The sequence below is a fragment of the Poecilia mexicana genome, unplaced genomic scaffold, assembly GCF_051168715.1.
Source record: "Poecilia mexicana isolate PSO_F unplaced genomic scaffold, ASM5116871v1 scaffold_13, whole genome shotgun sequence".
NCBI classification, from domain to species: domain Eukaryota; kingdom Metazoa; phylum Chordata; class Actinopteri; order Cyprinodontiformes; family Poeciliidae; genus Poecilia; species Poecilia mexicana.
In genome coordinates this window covers 5,745,081-5,755,450 of record NW_028263382.1, presented here as the reverse complement: position 1 = coordinate 5,755,450, position 10,370 = coordinate 5,745,081, and the positions used below count along the sequence as shown (strand labels likewise).

General features: G+C 42.7%; 1 protein-coding gene across 3 annotated transcripts; it reads right to left on the bottom strand.

The window, feature by feature from the left end:
• Window positions 1-766: 766 nt before the first annotated feature.
• On the bottom strand, window positions 767-9,657 carry eif4h (eukaryotic translation initiation factor 4h). 3 transcript variants are annotated; one of them, XM_015006898.2, is made up of 8 exons: window positions 9,534-9,657; window positions 6,498-6,685; window positions 5,379-5,443; window positions 5,186-5,282; window positions 3,731-3,814; window positions 3,317-3,466; window positions 2,801-2,916; window positions 767-1,190 (listed from the first exon to the last, which is right to left on the bottom strand). In XM_015006898.2, exons 1-8 carry the CDS (start codon window positions 9,581-9,583, stop codon window positions 1,185-1,187), a joined length of 756 nt encoding a protein of 251 aa, XP_014862384.1. In that variant the 5' UTR covers window positions 9,584-9,657; the 3' UTR covers window positions 767-1,184. The 3 variants fall into 3 exon arrangements, with proteins under 3 accessions (XP_014862384.1, XP_014862385.1, XP_014862383.1); XM_015006899.2 differs by lacking the exon at window positions 3,731-3,814; XM_015006897.2 differs by having other exon boundaries at window positions 1,105-2,916.
• Window positions 9,658-10,370: the final 713 nt, after the last annotated feature.

The following is a 10,370-nucleotide window of genomic DNA, read 5'->3' as shown; positions in this document are numbered from 1 at the left end:
GTCTACTTATGTACCAACTGATGAAGCCTACAGGCGTAAATTCAAGCTGAGACTCTCTCCAGCCTACCGGCATCATTAATCAACACGCCTCCGCCAATCAGCACCAGATTGTCGCTCCGCTCCAGCCAATCACCACGCAGAGCTGCTTAAAAAGGCCAAACAACCTCCAGCTTCAGCCGCGCTTCGCCCTCATCCTGCCGGGCATCTTCCAGTGTCCGGACCCGGAAGGCACCCCGAGGTTCCCCCGCGCCGATCATCCAAGCGCCAAAGAACTTCTGGTCAATAAAACTTTCTAACTGCTGCTTTTCTCTACAGATTGAAATCAAATTGCCAATCAATCAATATTTAAAAATTAAATAATCAGACGGACCAAAATATAAAGTTACATAGACATTTTGTTACTTTAAGGATGAAAATTACAATAATTCGTGTAGCAAAAATATTTAAAAAGTTTTTCCAAATCAGTTTCTTTCAATAAAAACACTTTATAAACTTTAACAAACTGCAGGTTTGTCTGCCTGGTTATTAAAACCTGTTAGTTTTTCATTCAGTGAGGAGAAAATCCAGACATTTTACTCTAGAAATACTTAATAAAATTACTCAGGTAAAAGTAAAAGTACTCTTTTCAAAAGTAACTAGAGTAAATAGAAGCCGTTACTGCCCAGGTCGTTGGTAGGAAACTCCGGCCGGTTCTGCTGTCCGTCCGAACGGATCCGGCAGCAACCCGCCCTCCTCCGTCATGAAATCAAACTCACCCGGGTCGGTGTTGGATGATGATGACACAGTTTTATTGCAATAAACAGATTGGGTCAAGAAACGAACAAAAAGGTTGCAGATTAAGTAAAACGTCGTCCTTTCACCGTCCCGCTAAAGAAAAACCGCTCTGTCAGACGGGAAGCGAACCCAGACCCGGTCCAGATCCACAACGACACCCAGACCCGGTGGCCCGGCGACCCGGTCCGACAAACCAAAAGAAGCACACGCTACAGTTGGAGCTACAAACCAAAGATCCAGCTTTATTGGACAGGAAGAGTTTGGACTTTACAACATTTATCTCGGTGGAAGTCTGCGTCTGATCCACACTGAAACAAACAAAACTTCTAATTTCTTCTTCTGGGTTGGCAACAAGGCGTGTTAGCGCCACCGTCTGGTCGGGGGAGTCTGTGGCGGCGGCTTTAAACGAGTCAGTGCTGCATTCAAAGACAGGTGGAAGCAGAGTCGGGGAGAGGAGACGCAGCAAGAAAGAAGGGGAAAAAAGCAGATGAGAATTTAAACAGAACATTTCAGAATCTCTTTCTTTCCTCCTTCATTCACGATCCGTTCAGCTAAACACCAGAACTTCACAAATCCGCTCTGCTACTCAGACACTTACAACGGCACCTTGTAGTCAGAAAACAGGAGTACTTTCCCACCAAAAAACTCAAACTTTGAGAATAATCTCAAAAATTTCCTAGAAAAGAAGTCACAAAGTCTTTTGTTTTAACTTTTGAAACTCAGAAAATTTCCAGTTTTTTTCTAAAAAATTTGGAGATTATTCTCATACTTTTTGATTTATTTTCTGTTTTTTAAAAATTTTGAACGCTTGCAGTTCAGAAATTAATTCCTTAGTTTTTCTAGCAAATTTTGGACTTTTGGAGATCAGAAATATTCTTGTTTTTTCCCCAGATTTCTGAAATTATTTTTAAAATTTCTGAGTGTTTTGTCAGAAAAGTACTCCTTGTTTCTCTATTTAAAATGCCGTCAAAGAAGTCAGAATAGAAATGAAAGAGCCGGTTCTTCTGGTCCAGAGTTGGTGCTTCAGCAGCTCAGGACTTCAAAAAACAAACCAGAACCGACTCAGAACCAGAACCACTAATTAAAGCTGTTTGTAAAAACCTAACCTAAGCAGCATGAGCGCCACCCTGTGGGGAGAAAATAAACTGGAAAGTTTCCAGGAAATTTGTCTAAAATGAAACTGATTGGAAAACCATTCCTGGCTGACTGGGAATAAACTTCCCAGTTATATTTTAACGAAGACAGAAAATCCGGAAGGTTCCTGTTTTCAGTGTGGATCAACGGACCAATCAGAGAAGAGCTCTTCCTCTGAGTGGATGACATCACCGCCTGACACAACCAATGAGAGCGGGCCGCTTAGCAAGCCACACCCCTCAGCGGTCACCATGTAACCTGTGAGTCGGCGTTTCAGGAAACCCTGCGGACAGTGAAGGCAACGTTTCTCTCCACCTGAGCAGGTGAAACCAGGGATCAACCTGAAGGGGCGGGGCCTGTAGCGTAAGCCCCGCCCCTTCAGGAATAAAAGCAGATAAATAAAAATTGAAGATCAGTCACCATGGAAACATAAAAAGGGGCGAGGCAAAGAGATAATTGTCTATGCCTTGACCAATGAGGTCTAAGGGGTGGGGCGTGGTGCAGGTTTGACCTGCTGGGGGCGGGGCTACGGGTGGATGCAGGTGTGACATCACAGTAAGCGGAGGTGAAACCCAGATTGGACATGCATTGGCGAGCTGCTCGCTGTGTGTGTGTTACTGAACAGTGTCAGTGTTTCCCATTTATTCCCACTAAGAATAAATATTCTGCTCCAACAGGAAGAGGAAGAGGAGGAAGAGGAGGAGGTTCTCCTCGCCGTCCGTCCAGCCGTCTGTCTGAAGGAATGCTAACTGTGCCGCTTCAATCATTCTGTGTTTGTAACCCAGAGTTCAGTCATCCTTTGACTCCGCCCCCTGCACCCCCCTCTTCCCCTAACCCTCCCTCTCCCCCCTCCCAACCCGTCAGTCTCTTATGGTTTCTCCTTTGAGATCACCTCTTCTCGCGGCTTGGCTCCGCCGAAGATGGCGGAGTTCGGGTTGGCGACCTGGTTGAGCGGTTCGGAGACGGTCCGGGGTTTCAGCTGGAGGCGGGGCCGTTGTGCACGCTCCTCTGTGCATGCGCACACGCACACGCACACACACACACACACACACACACACAGGTTAATGTCAGCGTTCAAACTCAGGCTGAATTCAGCTTGATGCAAAAGCTGCGATTAACTAGATGTTAGAGTAGGCGATGTGATGTGATCTGGGGTCAAAGTTCAGAAATTGAGTTTTTGTTCCTACTTTAGACTCATATGGATCTGACTGATGTTTGAAAGAAGATACTGAATAGCTGGTTGCTATGGTGATTCCCTCCTTTTCCAAGGAGATAATTCAGGGTGTGAAAACTTTCCTGTTATTGAAGGATTTTCAAATTCTATCATCTGTTCAGAAAAGTTTAAATGTGAGCAAATAATTTTCTGTTCTGATCTGTAAAGAGCCCAGTGAGCAGCAGATGGCGCCACCTTCAGACGGTTCCCTGAAGTCTGTCGTTCCGCCCCGCGGCGGCCCGTCTCTGAAGCGACCCATCCCTCCTCCGCCTCCCCGCGGCCGGTCGCCGGGACGACTGCTGCCGCCTCGACTCCGCCCCCCCATGTAGTCCTCGTCTCTGAAACCTGCAGAGACGAGTGGACGGTCAGTCGGCTTACCGCCACCAGGGGCGCCGTGAACATGAGATGACAGAAAGGGATGATGGGAAGCAATACGAGGGGAGGGGCTTCCGCGAGCTTCACTGCCACCTGCTGGACAAGTAGAGCAGCTCTGACGCTGCTTGGATCTGATTTCAGTTAAAAAGTCGCCACTCAAACTACCCCGCTGCCGTCTGATTGGCAGCGGCCCAGCTAGCAGTCGTCTGATTGGCCAGCATCATCTGACCCCACCTCCTCCTTGCTGGTCGTAGAAGTCATCTCGCGAGTCCCGTCCTCCGCCTCCTCCTCGGGAGCCTCCTCGAGAACCTCCTCGTCCTGCAGATGACACGGGAGTTTAACACCGACAGGAGAGAAGAGGAGGAGAGGAGGTTAGGGGGAGAGAGGAGCAGAAAGAAGGGAGGGGAGGAGTCGGCACCTCCTTCTAGAAGCAGCTAGTGAGGAGGCGGAGCTTGTTAGTGGCCCATCGGCCAATCAGAGGAGGCGTTAGAAGCAGTAGCAGTGAAGCTCAGAAACAGAAGCTGTTATTGGTCAGAGGAAAGGAGGCGAGAGAGGGAGGATGAGAGGATGGAGGAAGAGGAGCTTCAGAACCAAAAAAACCTAAAAACATTTTATCTAAATAAATAAAACTCTCATAACTTTATTTATTGTTAGTAATTATAATTATTAATTATTGTCTGATATTCTGCTTTCTGTTTCCCACAGTTCAGTCCTGATCCGGTTCTGATCCAATTCTTCCTGTGGGTCTAAGGCAGGGGTCACCAACTCCAGTCCTCAAGGGCCACCATCCTGCAACTTTTAGATTCACCTCTGCTCCAAAATGTCTGAATTCCCTCACCAGCATTCATTCCTCTCTGCAATAGGCTGGAAACGAGCAGTTTATTTGATCCAGGTGTGTTTGAGCAGAGACACATCTAAAAGTTACAGGATGGTAGGACTGGAGGACTGGAGTTGGTGACCCCTGGTCTAAGGTTTACTGCTGCACGCTGCCGGCCAGCTGGCTGAAACAGTAATTCAGCTGTCTGAAACATTCCTGTCATGGTGCGCCACTTATAGGACGAACCGTGTTACTACAATCAGCTGCTTTTCATTATTTACCAACTCCCTGTTTATAGAGCCAAATAATAGATTAATATTAAATCTGTAGCTTAATAAACAGCATGGTTAGCTGGAGTCAGGCTCATCGCAATAATCAGTAAATCAATTGATCAACTGATCACGTGATAAATTAAAACAAACTCAATAGCTTCCATTTGCATGATTTATTGTTCTTCTCTTTCTTCAACCTTCAGCAAACATTTCAGGACAAGAGGAAGGAGAATAAAGTCCCGGATCATGAATCAAAGCTGCAGCCTCATTAAAACACCAGGACGACGCAGAAAACAGAACCAGAACCGGGCCCGGCGTAGACGCCGTGTGTACGACACGTCCTGCACAGCTGGAATCAGCAGAAACATGTTAACCAGGTAAACCCACCTGGCAGGCCTTTCACTAGCTGAACCACCGGCTAACATCTCATCTGATCGGTCATCTGGATGTTTTCCCTCTGCGCCTGTTCTACATAACCCACGTCTGTTTGTGATCTGACTGGGGGCTCGTCCGGGATCTTTAAACCTTAAACAGATTTTTTCTCCTGCTGTTGGTTCTCCAAACACCTGGCGCCATCTGCTGGTGTTTTGGTGCTCATACCTCTACCGTCGTCTTTCCTGAAGCCGAAGCCACTCCCTCCTCGTTCTTGCCTTCGTCCTTCTGCGATGTCCACCCTCAGTGACCTGTCGCCTAGCAACTGCAGAGGTCAAAGGGTCAGGTTAGCCTCAGTCTGGAGTCGGCCTGTTTTTTACTGAATAATTACAGTAAAAAACAGTTTTGAGGAGATACTTACCGCGCCGTCATACGTCAAAGCTTCTTTTAAGGATTCCAAATCATCAAACTCAACATAACAAAAACCTGAAGAGACAAAAACAAACTCAGTCAGGAGTCTCACCGAGTTCAGAGCTGTTAGGCATAACAATAACAATAATAATAATAATGATGAATTGTTTAAAAATCAAGAGTACAGTTGCTCAGCACATTCCAGTTTAAGATGATTAATTATAGTTTCCAAGAATAAACTGTTAATGTAATGAATGTGTTCAGAAATGTATTTATATTTATTGAGGAAAGTATTTTATTGGAATATATTTTAACGTACCGTTTCCCCCACAAAACCTGCTAAGCTCAGTGTAGATGACTGCCAGTTTTTTTAGTTAAAAAATGTTTAAATTTTAAAATGTCACTTGATAATTTTGTGTTATTGAAAGATTAATACCTTAATATCAACTATAAAGTCTTAAAATCTCAGGCAGTAAAAAGCTAGAATAAATAAACAATGCTTAGCGTAGTGGGGACAGAAGTAAAGCCTGGTGGCCCGCCAGGCTGATGATCCACGGGGCAAAACGCTGAATATAGCAGATTATTAATATTTTAGAATTTATTGTTTTTCGCATTTATTTTATTGATAGGAAACTATTTATTAGTTTTCATAATTAAAAAAGTATTTCTTTTTAAAAATATAACTTTTTTATGTTTGAAAATATTTACTTGAATATGTTTTTATTTTATTTATTAAAAAACATTCTACTTGCTTAAATACACTGTCATGCTATTTATTTAAAAATGATTATTGTCATTTTTAAATCATGATAATAATTTAAATAATAATAATAATAATAATTTAAATACTTAATAATTAATTATTAAGTAATTAATTCAAAGTTAAAATTCTGCTGGTCCATAATGAACTGGATGTTCAGTTTTATTCTCCTCTGATCCATGAAAACCTGAGATTCATGTTCCGACCAAAAACCTGATGAACTTGACGGATGTTTGAGTTTTGGTGCTGTAAAAATAAACTTTCCTTCATTGCTAATCGCTAAACCGTTGAAGTGAAGAGTCAAACCTCCATGTTCCCTAAACGTTCCCAGATCGCTCCGACCAGATCAAAACAATAACATCCGCTCACCTTTGAACTTGTCTGTCTCTTTGTCTCTGACCAATCGCACGCTGCGGATGTTGAGCTCTTTGAAGATGGCGTCGATGTCGCCCTGCACCGTGTTGAAAGGCAGGTTTCCCACGTACGCTGTGAACGGGGGCTCTGTGGGCAGCTCCTTCTGCTTCCGGGGGCCTCCGGGCCCGCCGCCGCCGCGCGGCCTGAGGGGGACGCAACACAAAATCTGGCTCAACATCCTGAGCACATTTTTCTGACGCTCCTGAACAATCTGACAGTTTTCTGCTCGGTCAGAAAACCTGCAGAGCGGAGACTCTGCAAACCGAACCATTTCAGGACCAAAGTGTCTGAATCTGGTTTAATCCTGGAAATAAACCTTAAAGAGGAAAATCCACTGACTCAAGATTCAGGAGAAGAACATTTAGATTTTTATCTCATCAGAATAATAATCACTTTGATGTTTCATCAGGCGTTTCGCTGCAGACGGAATAAACTCTCCATCAAGCTGCTGCAAAGCTCACAAAAATGGTAAAAAAAATGTTAATAAATATATTTTAAAAATACATAAAATGAATAAAAATAAAGGAATAAAAACACATTTAATAAAAGAAAATTAAATATATAAAAATGAATAAAAACTAATTAAAAATCAAAAATATAAAAGTGAATAAAAAGATAGGCATAAAAATATTTTAAAAAATTATGAATGTATTTTAGTAAAGTGCTTTTCAAATTTATTTCACTTCAGCAGTGAAATAATATTAATATTAGCACGTATAATTATGTAAATGAAATTGTCCATTTATTTTTCATTGCCAAATAAAACATGGAGCATCTTTTTTTTCCAAGACACTAAAATTGGAAAAAAAAACTTAAATTAAGTAAAATCTAGACACATCACAGATTTTAAGAACTCACTCATGAAAATTTGGGGTAATAAACAGTTGATGAATATTAAATGTCTTATATGTATTTCCCAAACCTTTTGTCACCATGAAAACCAACCAGAACCTCTCACTTTGCTTTTCTGCTTCTGTTAAACATCCCATAATCCTTTGCTGCATCAGTGTCACATGACCAAACAAATACCACCATCCAGAAACACAAACAGCAGCAAGATGGAGACAAACTTCGGTTGCTAACCAGTTTCATACATCGGAGCGATGAAGATATCATGGATCCCCAGCAGGTTTTATTATATAAATAATTATAATGCACTGAAACAACAGTCATTCACAGATTAATAAATATTGTTTGAGAAAAAACAGGAACAAATATTAAAATGAACCATCTGTTCTTGAGCTGCCGTCTGGTTCTCTTACGAAAACCAAAAGTTTTGGTTCCATTTCATTTGTGGACTATAAACAAACTGTAGGTGGAACACGTTTGGTCCTTTGGTTATAAAGATAATAATAATTATAAAGTTCTGACACAAAACTCTGAGCTTCTAGTCACCAGTAGAGCTTAGAGCACTGGAGGCGTTTTCACTGGTTTCTGCATGAAACCAGTTTAAAGACAAACATGGCCGACCCAAAGGTTCCCTCCAAAATGCTTTTGCTCCAACTTCTTAACTTTAAGGCAGCTGTTATGACGTGTAGCCATGGCAACCAGGTATTTTTACAACAGAGCAGCAGACTGGCATCTCAAAAGCTGAAACAATACCCAAACTACGACCCAAAATCCCAGAGAAGAAAAGGAGGCTTCATGGATGCAGACAGAAGGAGGAAGTTCAAACTGTCTCCTTCATTCATCGTATCCCCTACTCCAGCGTCTCTCCACCTGTTCCTAACCGTACGGCCAGGCAGAGATTTAAAGACGAGCTGCAAAACCAAATTAGTAGTCTTCAATCAGAGGCATATTCGGGTTTACAGCAAAACTGACTGCTGCTGGAGATCCCACAGCATCCACGTCCAACCAAAGAGCTGCAAGATTTAAAATATGATCCAATGTCCTGAGGTTACTTCACTCCTGAAAACTCTTCTTGCATCACATCTTCACCACAAATCCCTCTAACCAATCACCACAGATAAATCTAGTATTGATCATGTGATCCACTGTCCAGTGACAGTTGCCAGGTTACATTTCCTGCTGAGTTTTCCATAACTGGCAGATTTAAGGATTTATACGTTTATTGTTCATGTTTTGTAGGTGAATGAGAATATTTTCTGGTATTTTCCTGTAAATGTCACATATTTAAATAGTGATGCACTTCTCTACTTCTATTTTTTATTCCAGCAAACTGGAATAAAAAACGTGGGCACAAACTTCCAAACTTTGTTTATGTAAAAGTGCCACTAATGGGAAACAATACAAATAAATCAAAGGATTTGGGGGGTTGGGAAATTCACCTATTTATATTTAAAAACGTACATTTTTTGTTTATTTTGTATTAAAATATCTATTTCAGGACTCAAAATGTAACTGAATCGGAAATTTGAATGAATAATCTGAGTGAATGGGAACCGACAGACGCATCGAGCCGTCCAATGAAAGATGCAGACATGCTTTAGAAAACCAACTGGTTTCCAGATAAAACCATTGAAACAGTCAGAAACCAGCAGCCTCACCGACCAGGACCACGAGAACCGCCCGGTGTCGGTATCTGATCGCAGCGATCGATCCTCGGGCTCACTGTGGGACCTGTGGATGCCTCTGCGGACACATGATGCAGCCATGCGGGCAGCCTGCAGCAGCAACCCGGCTCCACCTCAGCCTCCACCTGCCGCGCCTCTGGTGCCGCCCGGCACCGGAACCCGATCACTGTTACAAACACCGATCAGAACCATGCTGTTCTGGTCGGTGACAGATGCGCCACATCACTGCATTCTTTGAAGCGGTTAGCTCCAGGATCCCCGGTGTTTCCCGGCCGCCCTCACCGGCCTCCCCACACCCCAGCGCGGCCTGCTCACAGAGCGCAAAGGCTCAAAGAGCTCCGAGCCGATAGTTATCAGAACCGGTCCAGTCAGCGTGTGTGGTTGGGGTCCGGAACCGGGATTCAGAAAAAGCTGGTCCGGTCCGGCTGTACGTTAGGGTTTCGGAACGTGGACTCACCCTCTGCCGCCGCCGAAGCTGCCATAGGCCCGATCATCGTAGTCCGCCATTACTGCTGCTATGTCGGAGAGGAAGGTCCTACACGTCACAGCCGAGCGGGTTCAGCTGCCCGCTCAGCGCCTGACCGGAAACAACAAATTAAACCAAACCACAATAGTATAGTACGTGTCCTTACAATTCAGTAAATGACGCTGAACTAATGTGGATTGAATTAAACAAATGAAATTACATGAAATAATAAAATTAAACAATGAATTCAATACTTTCTAAACTACTGAAGTACTAAAGTACAAACACACACAGTTCTTGTCTGATGTAGTAGATCCTTACCCTTCAGGTGGGCTCAGTAAATCTTTACTTTTATGTGTAAGTTGTTATGAACCTATCAGACATATTGTAAATCACATGAACTTAAATGTCCTGAATAAAACAAGCTTTATTTGTAGAATGTGACAATATTCAATTATAAATTGGTCGAAATATTTCATAAAGCATAAGAGCCCAAGTATGACTTCTACAATTTGTTGATCAATACAAAAGAGAAATATGCTTAGTCCTCTCTTGCATTTTGACAGAACTAACATAAACCAAACTGTTTATCGATTTATATAGAGGTAGAAAATATATTTTTTATCAAAAAATTGGAAATGTTCTCAGCTTTAATTTAAGCCACATTTTATAGAAATCAGATAAGAATTTAAGGCGCTACATCAATTTTTGTGACAGAATCCTACTTATACTGCATTGAAGTATTGCTTTGTGGACATTACTCAATGCCTAGTAATGGCGCCTGAGGATCGTCTTCAGGCGCCATTACTAATATGCAAAGTCCTGTCC

Excerpts from the sequence above, each read along its gene's own strand:
- eif4h (XM_015006897.2), bottom strand. The coding sequence starts at position 9,583 with ATGGCGGACTACGATGATCGGGCCTATGGCAGCTTCGGCGGCGGCAGA. Across the intron at positions 6,686-9,533 it reads AGCTTCGGCGGCGGCAGAGG|GCCGCGCGGCGGCGGCGGGC; the intron begins GTGAGTCCACGT and ends CGTCCCCCTCAG. Across the intron at positions 3,467-3,730 it reads CTACGACCAGCAAGGAGGAG|GTTTCAGAGACGAGGACTAC; the intron begins GTGGGGTCAGAT and ends TCGTCTCTGCAG.